Source organism: Podarcis liolepis, assembly GCF_965112155.1.
Source record: "Podarcis liolepis genome assembly, chromosome: 2".
NCBI classification, from domain to species: domain Eukaryota; kingdom Metazoa; phylum Chordata; class Lepidosauria; order Squamata; family Lacertidae; genus Podarcis; species Podarcis liolepis.
The window spans coordinates 15,834,962-15,856,663 of record NC_139555.1 but is presented as its reverse complement, the minus strand read 5'-3'; the positions used below and the strand labels follow the sequence as shown (position 1 = coordinate 15,856,663).

At 44.3% G+C, this 21,702-nt stretch overlaps 3 protein-coding genes across 7 annotated transcripts in view; 1 reads left to right on the top strand and 2 right to left on the bottom strand.

Annotated features, from left to right (window-relative positions):
• Positions 1 to 6,851, top strand: part of RACGAP1 (Rac GTPase activating protein 1) — a 65,882-nt gene extending 59,031 nt beyond the window's left edge. For all 4 annotated transcript variants that reach the window (XM_083490076.1, XM_083490073.1, XM_083490075.1 and 1 more), the window contains 7 exons: positions 572 to 667; positions 877 to 1,075; positions 2,289 to 2,394; positions 2,557 to 2,689; positions 2,818 to 2,953; positions 4,216 to 4,324; positions 5,152 to 6,851. In XM_083490076.1, the coding sequence (XP_083346202.1) occupies positions 572 to 667; positions 877 to 1,075; positions 2,289 to 2,394; positions 2,557 to 2,689; positions 2,818 to 2,953; positions 4,216 to 4,324; positions 5,152 to 5,227 (855 nt within the window). In that variant the 3' untranslated portion in view covers positions 5,228 to 6,851. The remainder of the gene's footprint in view (positions 1 to 571; positions 668 to 876; positions 1,076 to 2,288; positions 2,395 to 2,556; positions 2,690 to 2,817; positions 2,954 to 4,215; positions 4,325 to 5,151) is intronic.
• LOC310700574 (aquaporin-6-like) overlaps positions 1 to 21,702 on the bottom strand; it is a 273,203-nt gene that overhangs the window by 181,610 nt on the left and 69,891 nt on the right. The gene's annotated exons all lie outside the window — the stretch shown is intronic.
• On the bottom strand, positions 11,437 to 20,624 carry LOC310700577 (uncharacterized protein). Its single transcript, XM_083490467.1, has 5 exons — positions 20,383 to 20,624; positions 15,973 to 16,078; positions 14,980 to 15,086; positions 12,845 to 13,017; positions 11,437 to 11,855 (listed from the first exon to the last, which is right to left on the bottom strand). The coding sequence occupies exons 1-5, from the start codon at positions 20,612 to 20,614 to the stop codon at positions 11,577 to 11,579; spliced, it is 897 nt and encodes a 298-aa protein (XP_083346593.1). The 5' UTR covers positions 20,615 to 20,624; the 3' UTR covers positions 11,437 to 11,576.

Sequence of the window (21,702 nt, the reverse complement as noted above, 5' to 3'; positions counted from 1 at the left end):
TTTTCCTAAGGGAACCAGGAGTTAACAGCTGCTCAGTTAGATCTTATCATTTTTTGTCCATGCCTAGGGTTTTTCAGAAAGGTCTTGGGGATGTTATCTTTAGATTATGCAGTTTTAAGTAATGTGGAAAAAAGAATGTGATGTCTCTGTGGTGGAATCTTTGTTATACCTGTGCTATTAACAAGCACACATCCTTCACACCAGCAAGAAAATGTATGATGTTTCTCCAAGCATTTGTAGTGTCTCCACCACTACTGATTTCACAGGTTTATACTCATATTTCTTCATATTTGTACTATGATCTATAACAGAATTCAATAGTAGGATTTACACTTGAGATTTTGATTGTGGCACTTGGTTGCAAAAATCAGTTTAAAGCAATTTTGCTCCCTATTTTCCTGGAGTGCAGTTATGAGCTGTTTTCCATCAAGGATTCTGTAGGTAGGTTATGGTCAAGTTGTCTTTTGGAAGACCTGAAACCTGTGCCTTTGTCCTCTTAAAGAATCTTTCTTCTGTGAGACTTCTAGGGAGTTGGGTATGGATGGAAAATCACTGTGTTCCTCTTTTCCAGGGAGTGCTAATGGATTTTGTATCTCTGACGCCTCCCATGATCCCCTCCATCATAGTTCACTGTGTGAATGAGATTGAGCAGCGAGGGCTGCATGAGGTAAGAACTTGAAAACTGTGCATATTGTTTATGCTATTTGGAATGAAGAGAATTATATATAGTCTACCTTTTGGGGTCCTATGAGAGTCTGCAGCCATTGAAATAAAATGTTTGTGCTGTTATTAAGATCATCCCCATAAGCACTAGGAGATGGGGTCCACCAAAGCTAAAAACTTTGAACATAGGTTAACATACTGTTCTTTCAACAGACAGGCCTCTACCGAATTTCTGGTTGTGATCGTACAGTGAAAGATTTGAAGGAAAAGTTCCTTCGAGGGAAGACTGTGCCCCTGCTTAGCAAGGTGGAAGATATCCATGCTGTGTGTGGTCTCCTTAAAGACTTCCTCCGCAACCTGAAGGAGCCTCTCCTCACCTTCCGTCTCAACAGGGCTTTTATGGAGGCGGCAGGTAAGAATTATGGCTGTCCCAAGTGATATGGGCATTTCTTCAATGCGCAAGCTTACAAAACACTGGCTCCCTGTCTTTCATCATACGGAGTCATCCCCTATCACAAGGAAGATAACTATTCGATTCTCTGCTGTTGCACCAGGGACAAACAGAAATATATTTTATAGCTGATATTGATGGTTGGATAGTGGAACTCTTAGAACTGGCTTTTTGAGAGTAACAGGCACAAATGATTCTTTGCCTAAATGTAATGCCATTCTGGACTTACTTGATTACAGTATTTCCCCCAAACAGCAACTGCTATGACCTGGTACTTTTCATTCCTAGCCTAGCTGACACAAACATCTTCCTACACACCACTTTCCATCTCTTGTTTCACTTGCCTTCTGTTTTTTGATAACCTCCTACTTGTCTGATTGAAAATCCAGTAAGAAAACCTCCTACTTGTCTGACTGAAAATCTATTTTAAATAACAGGCCCTTAAGACTATAACAATAAGGACATAATTACATTATTAGAAGCCTCTTTTCTTACCAACGGTGTTATGTCACCCAAAGGGATGATACCCATTTTTCAAAGAAGCTCTTCCCTCTCATTTTAGTGTGCTAATTCTTCTCCATTTGTTTCACTCTTTATTGTGTGTAATGAAAAACCTTAATACAATACTAATAGGAAAGCAATAGACTATGTTGCAAGGAGCACTTTTATATCTGCTCTGTTGCAAACTACCTTTTTTAAAAAATCCCCCAACAGAAACCCCGGTATTGCAGCAAGTCTTCAAATATAAGTTGATGGGTTCATTTGGCTCCTAGCACAGTTCAGCGCACATAAACTAGGCTGGACCTATGTGAGCTACCCTCGTTGGGATAGTGTCATAGAGTAGTTTGCCTCCCCTAATAATTTTCCCATGCATCATGTTGAGCACTAGGCGACACATAGCAGATAGGTTTTTCTGTCTCATTTGTCTTTGTTCTGTAGATGTTACAGTGGTCGGGAAAATTCCAATTGAGTTGCCCATTTCAATAAATCTTCCCTTTCCCAATACTGAGATGGGACATGCTACTGATTTGATAGTGATGGTAACTCCTGTTGCTTTGTATTTAATAACACATGAGACACAACACAACTTGTGTCCTGTCTCTTAATGAAACCCTATTGATATGTTGAAAGCAGTCATAGAAATGCTATTTGTTTTGTTTTGTTTTGTTTAAAGAAATAGCTGATGAAGACAATAGTGTGGCAGCCATGTATCAAACAGTTGGGGAACTCCCGCAGGCTAACCGAGACACTCTGGCTTTCCTTATGATACACCTCCAGAGGTGAGTCCAGTTGGGATATAGATTCTGGAAGAGTTAGTGTGGAAAAAATGATATAATTCTGTTGGCGTGGGGGAATGAGTTAATAAACTAGTGATCAATGGGCTTATGAACCAAGAGGAATGGCAGGCTTGCTTTACACAAATGCTCTGTCTCTTTGTCTAGAGTGGCTCAAAGTCCAGACACAAAAATGGATGTCTCCAACTTGTCCAAGGTCTTTGGACCTACAATTGTTGGTCATGCTGTGCCAGATCCTGAACCCATGACACTACTCCAGGATACAAAAAGGCAACCCAAGGTAGGCCAGCAGTGTAAATTGAGGCAGAATGTGAACTTTTGGCAGCCAAAATGTATCGATTGCATTGCTAGTATTTGTCTATGCTGTTCTGAAAGAGGAGTGAGTCACATGTCAGTGTGCTCCTGTAGGTGGTGGAGCGGCTGATCTGCTTGCCTGTGGAATATTGGAGTCAGTTCATGATGGTGGAACAGGAAAACATTGAACCATCACATATCATTGAAAACACAAATGCCTACTCCACACCCTGCACACCAGATGTTAAAGGTAATCATACCCTATTTATTGGCTACCTATTAGGAATTAAAAGGGAATTAAAAGAAAAGTGGTCCTTTCAACAAACAACCTATCCTTTTCATTTCTTAGTGCCAGATATTGGTTTTAATAATTATTCAGGCTGTTGTGCTAATGTTACCTTTTGTCCATTTAACACCTGCCGACAATCCCCTTTTCTTCAATTCATTCTTGGTCATCCCTGCAATGCTAAAACTTGAGGCTGCATCATCCTAAATGCATATTCCTGGAGCAAAAAGCTACAGTGTGTGATTAGATATGCCTCAGAATGTGGTGCTCCTGCCAGAAATGGCAACTTCCTGTTGAATTCACTCTCCTCTTGCCTGCAACATTCTGTAAGGGAAAACGGCATTTCCGTGCATTCTGGCTTCCGTCACAGTGTCCTGTTGCGCCAGAAGCAGTTTAGTCCTGCTGGCCACATGATGCAGAAAGCTAGCTGTGGACAAACGCCGGCTCCCTCGGCCTGAAAAGCGAGATAAGCACCGCACCCCATAGTTGCCTTTAACTGGACTTAACTGTCCAGGAGTCCTTTACCTTACCTTTTATACCTTACTGTAAGGGAAATTCATAGCAGCATCACATTGTGCTTTTCCCTGTCTGCTGGCAGCCAGTGCTGAGAAGCAGATCCCAGCGCTATCACATTATGCATTTCTGTTGCAGTGCATTGTAGGGGTGGCCAATGTGGTGCTTTCCAGATGTTTGGCTACAACTTTCATCCCTGACAGCTAGCCATACAGATGTGAGTTGGAGTCCAATATATGAAAGACTGGCCATGCATTAAACACAGCAGGGTTTGAAATGGGGTTGCTATTTCCAGAGACAACACTCTTCTTTTACATTCTGGGACTGTGTTTGATTAGGAGAACTGGTTACGCTACTTGAATCCGCATAAACTGTGCTTCGTTGTTGCAAAAGCTGAAATTCTTCGGCAGAAAAACTCATAGCATTGGTGGGCTGTTGGGAACGTACAGTATTTGTTAGTGGCAGCCTGAACAGTAGGATGTGTATACTTGTGCCTCATTCTTTTCAACCCAGAAGAGGGTGACTTCACCCCCTCATGAATTGGGCAGTAGCAACCAGAATGAGAAATGCTGCCTCTTAAAATTGTTTATTATTAGTTCCTTCAGACTGTTTACAAATACATCTCTAAGGCTGAAACTACTTTATCTGAGATAAGATACTGCTGGTTAAGAATGCTAACTACGCTGCTATGCTTGTGTCTTCTTGCTTTAAAGTGAGCATGTTGGGACCACTCACCACTCCAGAGCAACAAATGGTTAAGACCCCTTCAAGCAGTTCGCTCTCCCAGAGGGTCAGGTCTACATTCAGCAAAAACACACCCAAGTAAGTTGGGCCGTTGCTTCCTTGACCTAGCAGACAAAGCATTTTCCTCCCACGTTAGAAAGGGCTCCAGAACTCTAGCAGCGTCACTGTAGCCGTCAGTTTAGTTCGACAATAGGCAGAAAGTATTGTTGCTGAGGAGTGCTGTGGCTTGCTTCAAGCAGATGACGGGGTGGTCTGGAATCAGGCAAAACAAGCTGGCAAGGAGTAAAACAAAGCGAACAGTTGATCCATGTCTAGAGTGTAATGTTCTGAAAGAACCACCACTTGCCTTCAAGCAAAGTTGACTGCAGTGCTTGAGGCTGCTCATAAGGGAGCGATGGTATTTGCCTTGGGTACGGGTCTTGAACATGAGGCAGGGTACCACAGCTGCTCTCCCGTGCATCTGCCTCTAGCTAGTTTTGCTGTAGCTAGGAAAAGGCAAAATAGCCCAGTTGCTAGGGAACTGCAATTCACAATCCCATTTGTTCCAACTTCATCAAAGTGGCCAGCCTGGAGGTAATCATGACTCCTGGAGACTGCTGCATACCCCGAAATGTTGGCAACATCACTTGGGTGGGGTTGGGGCGAGAAAGCAATATATGTAAAGAAGATTTTTACTTGTATAATCTTGTCTTGGGCTGTATCTGCTCAAGTACTTTGAAAATCTGCGGAATTTCCATTGGGCATTTTCAGCATTAATGGCATACGAGTTATTTAAGTGCTCAACAAAAGTGAAAATGTGGGTGCAGAAATAGTCATTGTTTGCTCACACATGCTCATCCACAAAAGCAAATGCTAGGACACTGAAAACCATTTCATGCTGAGTCTTTCCCTTTCTTTTTCCCTAGATTTGCCAGCAAAAGCAAATCTGCAACCAGCATTGGACGCCAGGGTAATTTCTTTGCCTCTCCAATGCTGAAATGAATCATGGTTTCATACTGAACATCATCCTGCAGTCCGATTATGAACAGCTGCAATAAAATCTGAAATTGTTCCTTCGCTTGTTCCCAGCAACATTGCGTACTAGGATCAACTATATACCATTTTCAGTTAAGAGACTTTATTTTTATTCTGCAGTGTATAGTATCTATTGCCATATTACATTTATGAGAAATAACTGGCAAACCCCTGTATAAATAGGGAAACTTCAAAAAGTTCTTTTTTAAATGTTTTCTGTGGTTCGGATATTATCTCCACCTGTTCAAAGCACCCCATCATTGTTTCAGTTGTGCATTGTTGTTGGCAGTGATACATTTTTGCACTAGCAGTAATCTTCCTTGTTTCAAAGAACTGCTGTGCATGTTGCATGTTTCCTGGTTAGTCTCTTTTTATTGAAACCAATGACTTTTAAGTGAGTAAACTCAGAAGTTGGTCATGTGAAAAATGGAAACCCAGTGTTCCATAGTGCATTCTTGAGCTTCTTCCTTGTGCACCAGAGGAGGGCACAGAGTAAACAATAGGATACTGAATTGAGCATCTTAATCTTCACCTGCAACCTTTCAGAAACCTGGCTTGGATTATTTTAACTGCCTAGATTGCTGATAAAAGCATGTGTTAAGTGTGGAAACGTTTTAGTCATGTTGTAGCCAGTTTGGTTTTACCCTTGTATTTATTTTCTATAAAATCCTGGGCTTTTAGCAGGATACTTAATGGATAGAAGATGAACATGTTGTTTGTTTGTTTGAGATGCAATGGAAAACTCAACCAGTTTAGTTTTTCCCACAAAGGTTTGTCTTACCAACACTTGTAAACACACCACTGATTTTGCAAGAGTGTCATTTTGTGTTGTGGCCCATCAAAAAAAAGTTAAAATTGTATCTTAACATGACCCATATTATTTTGTGGAGTATTGAATTGTATTTCCATAAAGTGTGTCAATTTTCAGGTTAATGTTTGCAGTGCTCAGTGTCTCCCCCAAATGCAGCAGCGTTGCCCGTCCATCAGATTAATAGTTTTGTACTTCCCTTTTTGCGCATAACATTTTAACCATGGTTTAGCCCAAGCAAAACAGGGCTCCTGGCTCCCTCCTCCTGGGTGGGCAAAAGAAAGACTTCGCTCGCATTTACTTTCATTTTCCAGAATCATGGCTTATTGCATACGAACCAGAGATTGTAGCAGAAAGCAAACTGTTCAGTTTCTAAACAAATAACATTCAAGCCATGGGTTTTGAAGCTGGCTAGTTTAACTAACCAGTTTGTTTTGAACCACAATCTCTGCCTTGTATGTAACAAGCCATGGTTCTTTAAAAATAAATGTAAACACCATCAAAGTCCTTCTGGTTTTATGACATAAGCACTAAACTAAACCATGGTTTAGAATTATGTCAACCAACCCAAAGATTTTCAACGGCCATTGTCGTCGTACCATGCTCAGAGCAGTGGAAGATGGGAATAAATGGAAAGAACACCTGCAATTCCTATATCTCATTGAAAAAGGTTTGATTAGGAAAACCAGCCTATGTTTGTTGCTGTTCCATGTTTCCCAGCCTATGTTTGTTGCTGTTCAGTGCAAACTGTCCTTTATCATTAAAACAACTGTAGACAAGTCACTTGAGTTAATGCAGTTATTTTTTGTTATATGGAACCTTCTCAATAACTTTTTAACGACAACTAAAAACATTAAAACTCTTAGTTCATCTTGCTCAGTTTCTGGAATGACATGTTGAACTAAGGTTAACTTATAAGCTACATTCCCCTATCTTTACTTCGAAGTGTTCTCTGCTTCCTATAACAGATGGATATCTGCTCTGTGTTCTGTTGCTCAGAATGTTAATGGAAGTGGAACCCATTTTTAAGTCCTCGACATTTACACCAAAGAACAAGGATCAACAGGAAGCTTGGCAGAAATAAATGGCCTGTTTTTGCAATGAAAATGGGGGGGGGGGGGTAGTCCCCATAGGATCTGCTGTTGGACACTTACTAATTTGCTCAAATATTGCCTAGAGTTTGGGTGGGTGAGAGATCCAAGTTTGCAGGTTAACTCCAAATTAGACTAAAGAACCGCCAAAATTGATCCCTTGAAACGAGGCACAAGGGCAACAGAAGGGGAGATCACATTCAGTAGAAGTGCAAAGTAATGCATGTACGGCCAGAAACCTTGAAATTCTCATACAAATGCATTCTCCTTGGTAGTTATAGTTATTTTGAGGTTAACCGTAGAAAACAACTACCGTATTTTTCGCCCTATAGGACACACTTTTTCCCCTCCAAAAATGAAGGGGAAATCTGGGTGCGTCCTATGGGGCGAATGCAGGCTTTCGCTGAAGCTTGGAGAGCGAGAGGGGGCGGTGCGCACCGACCCCTCTCGCTCTCCAGGCTTCAGGAAGACATCTGCAGCCTAGGCAGCCCTGCGGGAACTCCCGCAGGGCTGTCTAGGTTGCGGACAGCAGTCTGCTTCCCAGAGCGCTGGGCGCGTTGAAAGCAGAGCGCCCGGCGCTTCGGGAACACATCCGCAGCCTAGGCAGCCCTGCGGGACTTCCCCACAGGGCTCCCCACGCTGCGGATAGCAGCCTGCCGCCAGGCGTGAGAAGCGCCCTGAAGCAGAGCGCCCCTCGCGCCGGGCAGACATCCAAAGCGTGGGGAGCCCTGCAGGAGTTCCCCGCAGGGCTCCCCACGCTGCGGATAGCAGCCTGCCGCCCGGCGGGCGGGGCGCGCTGACGCAGAGCGCCCCGTGCGCCGGGCAGACATCGGCCAGCCCCACAAGCTCAGGGGACAGCAGGGAGGTGCAGCGCCGCCATCCCGCTGTTCCTTGACCTGGTTCGGTTTCCCCGACCTGGTTTTGGGGGGGAAATAAAGGGGAAAAAATTTCCCTTTATTTCCCCCCCCCCCAAAAAAAACTAGGTGCGTCCCATGGGACGAAAAATACGGTATGCTGTAGCACAAAAAAGGTGATAGGAAAAAAAGTAAAGAAATAGTATGTTGCAACCACGGTTAAAAATAACTAGGAGTATTCTTCTCCCACACAAACACTGTATCCTGGGAGGTAGAAAAGTGCAACTAAAATGACTTTGGGGTTCAAGCCACTTTTGCAATGAAGCTCAGATCTCTTGAGTACAAAAAGATAGAAGAGACAGCAAAGAGTTATCTGTTAAATAAGAACTTCTGGCACTTCAAATGGGCTTGAATTACAGTTTCAGGTCAATCATAGTTTACTTCATAGATGTAGCTTATGGAATTTATTGCCACAAAATATGGAGATAGCCAGTAACTTTTTAAAAATAGGTTTATGAAGGGAAGAATTATCAAGTGCTGTAGGTTCCTATTGATAAATTCAGTCTTGATCAGAGGAAATAAACTGCCCATGCTTATCATGTCGCTGCTTGAATTTCACAGTCTTATATGGCTATGGTTGGAGACTTAATGATGCTAGACTCAATAGAAATTTGGCCTGGTCTAATTTTTTTATTGCTGGCGGTCCGGCTTTTTAACTCCACCTTGTGTGCAGTAAGAGCAGATAGCATATTTCGGGAAGAATGTTACACAGAACCAAAACCCCACAGCAATGAAAACAAATCCAGTTTCTTCCAATCCTACTTCCTCAGAATGTATTTTGCCCTCACAGCTGAAGATTCCTTCTTCAGTTAATTGCACTACTTTACAGCCCTTTTGAAATGCGTGGGGGTTTTTTTTGGGGGGGGGGAGTATTGGGTAGTTGTTTTTATTTTGATTATATATTTTGTGGTTTTGTATTTTTATTTTGTTCTGTGAACTGCCTCGAGACCTCAAGTTATAGGGCAGTATATAAAGCCACTAAATAATAATACAGTAAGGAATGTATACTAAAATGTAGCAAGGCTGACTGAGAAGCAACAAGTCTTTACTTAAAATTTTCAGTCTAAAGAGACTGCTGCAAAAGAATCTCCCTCTAAAAGCATGCCCTGCCTGTCAGAATACAGATTTCAAGGGGTAGAGGGCAATACCTAATACTCTGTAGTTGCTGGAACAAACTCTAATTACCAGCAGTACAGCTTTATCAAAGCCAGAGGTTTTATAAGGGTGGCTTTAAATAAAAATACAAAAGGGAATGTTGACTTTTCTACAAAGTTGGACAGGGGCAGAATAGCTCCGCCATAGCTGGTGTGTTATCTGCTGCTAACCCAGCTTTGGCAGGTTATATTCATACTTCTTTCTACAAAAGGTGAACTTACTGGCTATGATCTCCTCTTTTCTCCGTACACTGGATTATTGGGATTAACGCCTCAGGCAGCTAGGCAAGGGGCACCCACTTACCAAGAAGAGAGCAAAGCCTTCCAGCTACTTTATGTAATTGAAGCTAAAAGACCAGCACTGCCTTCTAATCTCAGATTAAGTGTTTTATGCCAGACATTGCTGTTCCAGGGCAACGAGGGAAATGCTACTGATGTAACGATAACTAACCGACTACTCTGCGTGCTGAAACACTGGCACTTGTTCCCTGAGGAAGGGCGCATATGAAATAACTGCTCCAAGGGTTAGCGTTCACAGTGGTCCCCTTAGCAACCTGGGCCTTCTAAATTATTGGATTACAGTTCCCATCATCCCTGACTACAGGCCATGCTGGTGGGAACTGGGACTCCAACATCTGGAAGGCCAGATATTAAGCCACCCAGGTCAGTGGCTGCCTCTGCATGACAAGCAATTTGCGTATACAGTGGTACCTCTGGTTGCGAATGGAATCCGTTCCGGAGGCCCATTTACAACATGAAAAGAACGCAACCCGCAGCGGCGCTTCTGTGCATGATGCGATTCGGAGCTTCTGCGCATGATGTCATTTTGCACACATGCGCGAGCAGCGAAACCCGGAAGTAACCCTTTCCGGTACTTCCAGGTCGCCGCAGGACGTATCCCAAAAGAATGTAACATGAGGTATGACTACCACCTTACAGCACAAGTTGTGGAGCTTTCATCACATAAAACACAGGCTTTAGTTAAGCTGGTGGTTTTCAACCAGTATGCCGTGGCATCCTGGGGTGTCTAGAATGATAGTCGTGGGCAACATGGGCCTTTGTCCCTCTTTCCCTCCCTCCCTCTGATGCCCTCTTGCATCTTTACCTCCCAAAGGCTTGCGTGGCCTATCAGTTAATATCTTGACCCTGCTCCACTGAATTGAATTTTCAGCCTTCATTACATAGGGAAACGGCCAAGTAAACAGCTATTTTCGTGGAGGAGAGTCAAGATATTAACTGATATGCATGAAATTTCAGATATAGCTATATGATCCCTAGTGAGGCATTTTTTTTTTTTAAGTTTTTTATGAACCGCCCTACTAACACCCAATGCTTTTCAGTGGAGCAGGGTCAAGATATTAACTGATATGTATGAAATTTCAGATATAGCTATATAATCCCTAGGTAAAGGTAAAGGGACCCCTGACCATTAGGTCCAGTCGCGGACGACTCTGGGGTTGTGGTGCTCATCTCGCTTTATTGGCCGAGGGAGCCGGCGTACAGCTTCCGGGTCATGTGGCCAACATGACTAAGTTGCTTCTGGCCAACCAGAGCAGCGCACAGAAACACTGTTTACCTTCCCGCCAGAGCGGTACCTACTTATCTACTTGCACTTTGATGTGCTTTCAAATTGCTAGGTTGGCAGGAGCAGGGACTGAGCAACGGGAGCTCACCCCGTGGTGGGGATTTGAATCGCCGACCTTCTGATCGGCAAGCCCTAGGCTCTGTGGTTTAACCCACAGCACTACCCGCGTCCCTAGTGTGGTAAAATAAGACCTTTGGAGCAGGCATTTTTTAAAAAGTTTTTTATGAGCCACCCTGGTGTGCAATGCCTGCCTGGGAGCCGAGTTCCCAGCGCCAAAGGGGAGCCTTTCCTCCATGCAGGCCTGGTAGTGCCCATGGCTGCCTCTCAAGGTGAGTTAAGTTGTCTGCCTCATGTTCACCTTTGGCAAGTCTCTTGGGCTGCTAAGGCTGGAAGCATCCTCTTCCCAGGCCCCTGGGCATGAGGAAGCACCTCTCTTTGGGGCGGCTCAGAGACCAGGAGTGGCTGAGGGAACACTCCAGAAGGGAGAGTGTTCGAAAAGGGGTGAGGGGCTGCCAGCTCTGCAGGCAAGGGGTGACACAACTGGGCTCCCACAGCTCAGAGTACGTTTCCCCACAGGGGAGCCTTAGAAAGAACGCAGTTTGTCAAGGGAGCCATGGACTCAGAAAGGTTGAAAACTTGTGGCTTAAGCCATTGCTTTAGAACAGCCTGGGAGCTAAACACTAACGCCACGGCTGTGTACAATTTAAAATGGTCCCCATGCTACAGCTGTTTTGTGTTCAATGTCCCAAAGAGCGTTTCTCTGATCACTTCAAGCTGATAGGCCACAGCACGGGAGTCTTCTGCAAGTAAGCCTGAAACGCCGCCTCTTTCCCCCATCTCTTCATGGCTGCTTTTTCGAGGATTGGAATCCCACTGATAAAATTGAGCAAGAACCACACCAGCAGCGGTGAGGTGACGCTGAAGTATTGCCAGCCACGTAGTACTGGGGTGGCCGACACAAAAAGTCCTGTCCACAGCAAGATCTCGCCCAGGTAGTTGGGGTGACGGCTGTAAGCCCATAGACCACTCTGGATAAATTTCCCCTAGGGATTATAAAATAAAAAGTGTCAGTTTTATTGTGCAGCCTAACTCCATAGCTGGTTCCAATTACGAAAGAAATTCACTAGTTGAATATATGTGCAGAATTCAGTCGGCTTATCCAAATCAATATCAGTGAATACCCACATACTAAGCAGGATCCCTTTTCCTGCCTAGCTACCTTCAGCAACTAATATGCATTGCCAATTCCAAAGCTAGCATCCCTATTAGCAAGATTGCTGTTATCACAAAGAGCCAATCTCCCCATGCTTGATTGGCTAAGATTTCCAAAGCAAGATTCTGCCTAATGAAGTGTCCCTTTTTTGTGAGAACATAGCTTTTCCTAATTGGACTCTTAGACATCCTACATTAAGGAAAAAGTATTTCAGTAGAGAGATGCGAGTATGTTATCTCTTAGCCCAAGCTTTATTTGGGTGGCTCTGCAAGCTATTATTAATGTAAGAACAGTAAAGAAGTTGGAACCATGTCTACCTTTAGATTTATTTTCCTCTTGTTTGGTCTGTGTCTTTGATTCTTGCTTTGCCAGAAAAGCTAGCTTTTGATTGGTTTAAGTGCTTCAAACGGATAAAACCATGTTACATCTAGGTAAACTAGCAAATCATGTTACATCACCAGTTGACTTGTACATCTAGTCTCTGTTATGCATGTGAGGTCAATTCCTCCATCCACAATCAAGTCAATGGATGGCAGCGGTCTTACGAATCATTGACCTGGCATTGCGCAACAGCACCTTAAGGTCATGTGGGACACCCTTGTTGAGACCTGTATTCTTCTGGTCAGGACCAGAGTAGCAGACAGGGATGGTCTTCAGAGAACGACTAAACATGCCTCCTTGGTAATGACATGGTCTGGTCCTAGTGTACAAACTCCTCCTGCCTGTGAGCACTGAGATCCTGTGTCCTATTGCATCTCCCCCTATAGTCAAGGGCTCCCTAAAGCCAATATAGCAGAGAACCTCACAGCCATTACTCACAGCGTTGTCAGGGTTGCTTCTGAAATGCCACTTCTGTTGGTCAGCTATAGCCTCTGTAACGAACCCCACGGCCCAAATGCTCCATCCAAAATAGTCCCAGAATCCAAGGGGCTTCTGGTGTTTCTCCAGGTTCAGCAACAGAGTGGGAAGCAATGTTACAAACACCCATATACCTGTCAAAACATGAAGCCAGGATAGATTAGGCTGCATACATTTGCAAAAACAACAGGCCAGACAAGACTGCGCACTTACTTGGGAGCAAGTTCCGTCTTACTCCTGAGTAGAACTGTGCTGTAGGCCTGTAACTTAGCAGCTGCGCCCAGAAATATTATTATTTATTGAATTTATATACCATCCTACACCCGGAGTTCTCAGGGCAGTTCACAAAACAAAATCAAAATATAAAACTGCAAAATATATAATCAAAATAAAAACAACAACCCAATAACCCCCCCCCAAAAAAAACCCCCACATTTAAAAGGACATAGGATGTCAATCAAATCAACCAAAGGGCTGGTTAAAAAGGAACGTTTTTGCCCGGCACCTAAAAATGTATAATCTTTTCTTCCTCTTAAAATGTCATCACATTCCACCTTAAAGTCCAAAGTCCCATTAGCAAAGTCCTGGTTTGTATATGTTCAAGTGCATCCTACGTCTTCTGATATGTTCTGTAAGCTAAATTCTGCGATCTGAATAAATGTGACTGCTTGGGCACAGGTTCCCCCCACCCCTCTTCTGCTAACCAACTGGAAGGTGCCTCCCCTAGAACATTAAGGCACACTAGACCCATTGATTGACGCAAGTCCTGCTCAGTTCTGGCTTCTGATTGTTAAAGACAAGCACCACTAAGAGAAACAACAACTAGAGTGAAGCTAAAAGATGTGAAGCACTGAAAGCCAGCAGCAGGGGAACGAAAAGCCCATCAAAGCAACAGTGACTTCCACTGCTTAAGGAAAAGGCACAGAGGGAGCCTGATGGATCTTGATGAGAAGAGCATTCCAGAGCTAAATAAAAACCATCTTGCATTCACCCAGTGGTTATCCTGAGTTGGCCTCGGAATTTGATCTGAATTCTCAGGAAGGTCCATATTACAGCAGGCAGCTCCTTACAAGGGTTACTGGACCTAAGCCATTCATAGTAGTAGTAGTAGTAGTAGTAATAATAATAATATTTTTTTTTTATTTACATGCCGCCCATCTGCCTGGGTTGCCCCAGCCACTTTGGGTGGCTTCCAACGAATTAAAAACGTTAAGCACAGTAAAACGTCAACCATTAAAAACTTTCCTATACAAGGCTGCCTTCAGATGACTTCTAAAAGTCAGATACAGTCATACCTCATGTTACAGACACTTCAGGTTGCATTTTTTCGGGTTGTGGACCGCCGAAACCCAGAAGTGCCAGAACGGGTTACTTCTGGGTTTTGGCAGTCGCGCATGCGCAGAAGCGCTGAATTGCAACCCGCATGTGCGCAGATGCGCCACTGTGGGTTGCGGATGCTGCAGGTTGCAAACGTGCATCCCGCACGGATCACAGTCGCGACCCGAGCGTCCACTGTAGTTGTTTATTTCCTTGACATCTGTTTATTTCCTTGTTTATTTCCTTGACATCTGAGGCTTTCCATAAGGTGGGTGTGACTATTGAAAAGGCCCTCTGCCTGGTTCCCTGTAACCTCACTTCTCGCAATGAGGTTAACAGCCAGAAGGTCTTCAGAGCTAGATCTGCGTCGGGGCTGAAAGATGGAGGTGGAGAAACTCCCTCGGGTATATGGGACCGAAGCTGTTTAAGGCTTTAAAGGACAGCACCAACTCTTTGAATTGTGCTCAGAAATGTTCTGGGAGCCAATGTAGATCCTTTAGGACCGGTGTTATATGGTCCTGGCAGTCACTTCCAGTCACCAGTCTGGCAGCAACGTTCTGGATTAGTTGTAGTTTCCGACTCACCTTCAAAGGTAGCCCCATGTAGAGCACATTGAGGTAGTCTTTAGGGGTTTCAAGGTTAGTAGAACCATCTCTTTGAGCCCAGAAATAAATCACATGGCACACTAAGCATGTGTAAGTTAACCTGTTCAATGCTTCTGGCCAAATTTCACTGGTGAGGGGATATAGGTTTCAGTTCCAAACTATCTACACCTTCACCTTGCATTGTCCAGTATAGGAAGAAAGTGCCTGAGTGTTCTCTGACGCCGTTGAATCGCCTGTCATGTCCCTCTTTCAAGATCCGTAGGAAGAGGAAGAGCCCCAACCTGAGAACAGCAGAGATAATTGAAAATATTTGTAATGGTGTTCATCATTACGTGGAAGCAACAAGAGCCTTCCTAGGCCTCGGATAACAGCTGGCAGTGCCTGCAGCTTTGTGATTGCCACATTTTGGTGACTCTGGTCTTCTGTTTCAACAGAAGCCTAATAAAACAGAAATATAGGAGAAAAAGCCATTTCTGGCATGGAAATAAGTCACGGGGAAAGCTACGTGCAATGCATTTAAAAATCAAAAACCTGTACTAAAGAATAATGCTGCAACCTGAACAAACTAAGCAAATCCATCTGATTGTGCGTAATTATTCGGCATTTTTACTGTTACAAATAATATGTTGCTTCTGGGAGGGATAAGAACCTTTGAAGAAAACTCGAGCCCTGCCACCGCCACTGAAAATTGCACCGAACAACAACTCTGATTTTAAATAGGCATTGTCCACACACTGTCAAACGTATCTTGACAACTATAAGGGCTAGAAATTTGTTCCTTTTTTGTCATTTAAAAAAAGCAACGCAGCATGATAGCTAAGATTCTCGGGAAACCCAACCCCTACTTGTAATTCTGTGCTTGTGCAAAATCACAGCATAAATGCAGCCCACTTGTGTGGGGTCATAGCTGGAGCTGCAGCCATAGGCTGAGGAGTAAATCAATCGGTAAGAAGTGACCGGATTTTAAAAGCCTTTAAAAATAAATAAATGCAGTGCTTTGATTTTTACATTCAGTTCCATCAACACTGTTAACCCCAGAATAGCATTCATTGGCAATTCCATCAGGCTCACCTGGCTGCAGGCACACGAGTCGAGGTGATGGATCGTGGAATTGGCTCAAACTCATCGCTGCCTCTGAAACAAATGCACAGCTCATTGGAAACTCACCTGAGGCCCCAAATCGTCACCAGCCCTGTCTGGACCTGCTGCCGAAGATGCTGTGCATTGCCCCATCTGAGGCTCAGGTGCGCCAGCAAGATGAATGTCCCGCTTCCTAGAGAGGCAGAAAGAGCAACATCAGAAGATAAAACAGGCAAAAGTCATCACAGGGGCTCTTGAATCCTGCCCTGGTGTGATACGGGCCTTGCATTTCATAGAATCGTAGAGTTGGAGAAAATTGGCTTCCAGGTGGAAAAATCAAAATTACAAACAGAACTGTTAGAACCTAAAACTAAGACTTTGTCAAAGATGTATAACTTGCTGTTGAAATTGAATACTCAGGATGAAACGGTGAAATCTGCTATGATTAAATGGGCACAAGATGTTGGACATAATATTATGATGGCTGACTGGGAACAGTTGTGGATCACAGGTATGAAATTTACGGCATGTAATGCCTTAAGAGAGAATATTATGAAAATGATATACAGGTGGTACATAACCCCAGTCAAGCTTGCCAAAACCTACCATTTGCCCAATAATAAATGTTGGAAATGTAAAGAAACTGAAGGTACATTCTTTCACCTTTGGTGGACGTGCCCAAGGATTAAGGCTTTCTGGGAGATTATATATAATGAATTGAAAAAGGTATTTAAATATACCTTCTTGAAGAAACCAGAGGCCTTTCTCCTGGGCATAGTCGGCCAATCAGTGTTAAAGAAGGACAGAACTTTCTTTATGTATGCTACAACAGCAGCAAGAATACTTATTGCAAAGTATTGGAAGACACAAGAACTACCCACCCTGGAAGAATGGCAGATGAAGGTGATGGACTACATGGAATTGGCGGAAATGACTGGCAGAATCCGAGACCAGGGAGAAGAGTCGGTGGAAGAAGATCGGGAGAAATTTAAAGACTATTTACAGAAATATTGCAAAATTAATGAATGTTAGAATGATGTTGGATTGAAGTTAAGTGGTTTCTAGCTGTAATGGTATAAAAGAATATAAAAAATTGGATTTTTAACAGGTAAAAATTTAATGCTATAATATATTAAGATTAAAGATCAGGATAAAATAAGGAGGGAAAGGAATTGCTGATCTAATAAATTGAACTGGAATACAAAAAAAGGAGGTATGAGGAGGTCCGGGAAACAGGCAAATGAAAGATAAGTGACAAAAAGATGGAATTGTTTTTAACTGTTTTTTATTTTGTATTTTGTATTTTTTTGTTTTTCATTATGTAATATTGTGAAAACTTTAATAAATATTTATTTAAAAAAAATAGAATTGTAGAGGGCCTAGTCCAATCCACTGTAATGCAGGGAGAGTTCACCTGACACGAGACTCAAACCCACAACCCTGAGATTAACAGTCTCATGCTCTACCGATTCTCCATCCTTGTACTGAGCTATCCTCAAGGTCTGTAGCAGGGAAACATTAATAGACTCCTTTAGTGCAGGGGTCAGCCAACTTTTTCAGACCTTGTGGGGGGGGCGGACTATATTTTGGAAAAAAAAACAATGAATTCCTATGCCCCACAAATAACCCAGAGATGCATTTTAAATAAAAGGACACATTCTACTCATGTAAAAACACGCTGATTCCCGGACTGCCCGTGGGCCGGATTTAGAAGTTGATTGGGCTGGATCCGGCCCCCGGGCCTTAGTTTGCCTACCCATGAGTAAGAGGATGCTATATTCTCTCCACCCAAGTAGCGGTGACTGAATACTACTGTTTCATATTCCACTACATCTAATCGCTATCTTACGGATATTAGCCATTTGCAGCTTCTACTTGATCTCTGGCGTGCTTGCTCTATAGAGCTGCCGTCTTAGAAACACAGCAGTGCTTTCTCTTTTTGGAATCTGAATGCTACTCTTATATTCCGGCCTGCCCACCCCACCCCACCCCAATAGCTGATTATGATGAAAATAATAATAAGAAATAAACATAATTTAAGTGTTTGGGTACAGAGGTTCTCAGTGTTTCTAAGGAGAGGGCTGCACAGACTTCCCACAACCGTACAATACTATGATCTGGCCTCAGTTACAATAGGCCTCTGACAGAGCTGAACACACTGTGTTTGTGAGCTAAAAGCTTTCCAGTCCTAGGGGGCATCGCCAATCGCTCCACGGGGCGCTGGGAAGCCAGCTATTTGTGTGCAAGTGGTATACCATACAGATTAGGCAATATTCACCCCCATAAAGGTAAAGGGTAAAGGGACCCCTGACCATTAGGTCCAGTCATGACCGACTCTGGGATTGCGGCGCTCATCTCGCTTTATTGGCCGAGGGAGCCGACATACAGCTTCCGGGTCATGTGGCCAGCATGACTAAGCTGCTTCTGGCGAACCAGAGCTGCGCACGGAAACGCCATTTACCTTCCCGCCGGAGCGGTACCTATTGATCTACTTGCACTTTGATGTGCTTTTGAACTGCTAGGTGGGCAGGAGCAGGGACCGAGCAACGGGAGCTCACCCCGTCACGGGGATTCGAACCACCAACCTTCTGATCGGCAAGTCCTAGGCTCTGTGGTTTAACCCACAGTGCCACCCGTGTCCCATATTCACCCCCATACAATGGCTCCAAGTCTGTTAGATCTCCCAACAGCCCTTGCAAGCAGGGCCAGAAATCAAGGGTGATGGGACTGTAGTTCGGCAACATAAGGAGGGCGATACGTTCCCGGCGCCAGCTCTAAGGACACTTGCTCATACCTTTTAAAGTCAAAGCTGAAAGGGGAAAACTGGTACCAAGAGCCATCTAGTCCAACCCCCTTGCAATGCAACTTGTCATTGCACCAACTTCGCCTCTGTGAAGTTTACCCCTGGTTACTGGAAGTCTCCCTTCAGGGGCGGACTTTGGTAATATGGTGTGCTGAGTGAGGACGAAATTTGGCGACTGTAAATATTTATTTGGCGCCCTCTTGCTAGAAGTGCATGCTCTCAACGCACTATGTCACAGTTGTGGCAACTTATTCCTGTCTGACAAGGGTCTAACTTTGAGTAGGTACCCATATAAATATTATTATTATTATTATTATTATTATTATTATTATTATTATTATTATTATTATTCTTCACCCCGTCAGCTCGGCATCCTGTACAGAACCACTCTCACTGCCCTAAATCCGGCGTTGCTCCCTTCCGCATCAGCTTCCAGCATGCTACCCTATCCAGCGGTACCTCGGGTTACAGACGCTTCAGGTTACAGACACTTCAGGTTACAGACTCGGCTAACCCAGAAATAGTACCTCGGGTTAAGAACTTTGCTTCAGGATGAGAACAGAAATTGTGCTCCTGCAGAGCGGTGGCAGCAGGAGGCCCCATTAGCTAAAGTGGTACCTCAGGTTAAGAACAGTTTCAGGTTAAGAACAGACTTCCAGAACGAATTACCGTAAGTTCTTAACCCGAGGTACCACTGTATATCATATGCTCTAAAAGCCCAAAGGCAGCAGGGACAAAAGGGATTAATTTCCCCCTTGGCTGTTGAGACAATATGATCCCTCCCAGCAGCCCTACTTATTTTGATCTGTCAGCGAAGGCTTGTTCATGTAGAAACCACTCAGTAGGGTCTGGTGCTTTTATAACCTTGGCTAGCGCAATACTTTGACTTAACCAGGCTTGGAGTCCTTTAAATAACAGTGCCTGGAGCACAGGTTTAATCAATGTGAGTCAGTGGGTGCAATTCTCAGCACCCTTCTTTGCTTCTTGGGGGACCCCAGAGAAATTGGGGGTGCTGGTGGCAGGGAAGAGTTGAAGGGGCCCGTAAAGAAAAAGTAACATTTTTTTGCCCGGAAAAGCTTGCTAACTATTTGGGCTGGCCTGAATAAAGGTGGCTGTGGATTTTATTAACAACCTTTCCCCCTTTTGCTTTTTTAAACTGCGCCTGTGTAACTTGTCATCCCAAACGGGTATTCTTGGTAGTGTCGCCCGCCCCGTGGAACGCCCTCCCACCAGATGTCAAGGAAATAAGCAACTATCTTACTTTTAGAAGACACCTGAAGGCAGCCCTTAATGTTTGCTTTCTTGCTGTGTTTTTGGAAGCTGGTCAGATGCATGGCATATAAATTAATTGCAATTATTATTAGCAACACAGCCTTGATTCCGAAAAAGAAAGGGGGGAGGGAATGAGCGGGATCTGGCAGTTTAATTCTATTTATTTATTTCATTTATTTTATTAATCGCATCCCGAGGGAGGTTAATGCGCATTTACATGGACTGGAAAGCAAGGTTTCTCGCAAATACGAGAGGCGGGCAGAGCAGCGAAAGGGGAGCTGCAACAGGTCGAAAAACACGGGGAAGCGCGGCCGCACGAGCCGCCCTGCGGCGGTCAGATCGCTTCCCCACGAGTTCCGCCAGCAGATCCCGCGCCGCGATCCATCCCAGGTCGGACCCGGAGCCCCGAAATCCCCGCTCACCCGCCAGGTCGAAGAACTTCTCGGTGCGCAGCGCGGCGGCGACCGCCCACAGGCCCCACTGGAGCGCCAAGTCCACGGCCGCCAGCCAGGCCAAAGGGACCAGCGCCATGGCGAGCGGAGGTCCCGGAACGCGGCGCGGATAGAACCCTCCGAAGTATCCTAACTGGACGCCGCCAATCGCCGGAGGGCGGCTCCGAGTCGTATCCAATCGGCAGTCGAGCACCGCCCCCATGGGGAGGAGCACGTGGGCGACTGAGATTGCTGCACTCTAGCTGTTGACCGGAGGGTTTTATGAGATTAGCAGCAGCGTTGTTCTCCTTTTTATAACACAGGCGCATTTGTGGCTAGGGTAACTTTTAGTATTTGCAGGAGATCAACGCAGTGGGTCGATACCAGGGCCGGATTTAGGTTTGATGAGGCCCTAAGCTACTGAAGGGAATGGGGCCCTTTATATGTCCAGCTGCCCTTTGTCAACAACAAATTGTCACTGTTTTTGTGTGTTGAATATATGCCATATGGTCATTTATGGACCTAATAGGTATCTAAAGCCGTTTGCACTTGCAGAATGTAGGCACCCTATATATAGAAAGGAGCAAACCAGTGATATTTTAGGGAGCAGGCGGCAGGGCCCATGACTTACATCATAGGAGCCTACACAACACAAAACACTGCTGCTGTATGTTGGTTTTATTTTATTTGTTTTTTATCTTATATTTTGGAAATGTACATCCAGGTGTTGTTTTTTCTTTAAATCCCCCCTCCCCGCAAGAGAGAGGGACCCTAAGCTATAGCTTGTTTAGTTTATACGTAAATCTGGCACTGCAAGGCTGCATCAACAGAAGTCCATCGTCCCCGATCAAGGGAATTAATAGTACCACTCGATCAATTTATCATTTCTTGTGTTTGACTAAAAGCTGCCTCAAATCCAGCCACAAAACCAGCAAATCCAACTAAGAAAGACCCTGAAATAAGCAACCATTTACTTTAAATCAAATTAATGAATCCCCCGCAGAGTTTTTTATGTGACTAACACAAATACGGTACTTTTAGCAGCTTTTGCAAATAAGGCTGTTTTTATACCGTATGTGACAAGCAGGTGACAGTCAGATAATTGTACCACTCTATTAAGCCTGTGGTAAAACTACACCTGGAATACTGTGTCCAGTTCTGGGTGCAACAGTTTAAGAAAGAATTAAGTACATTTCTGAGCACAGTACAAAGTTTTGGTGCTGACTTTTAAAGCCCTAAACGGTCTTGGCCCTGTATACCTGAAGGAGTGTCCCCATACCCATCATTCAGCCTGGTCACTGAGGTCCAGCT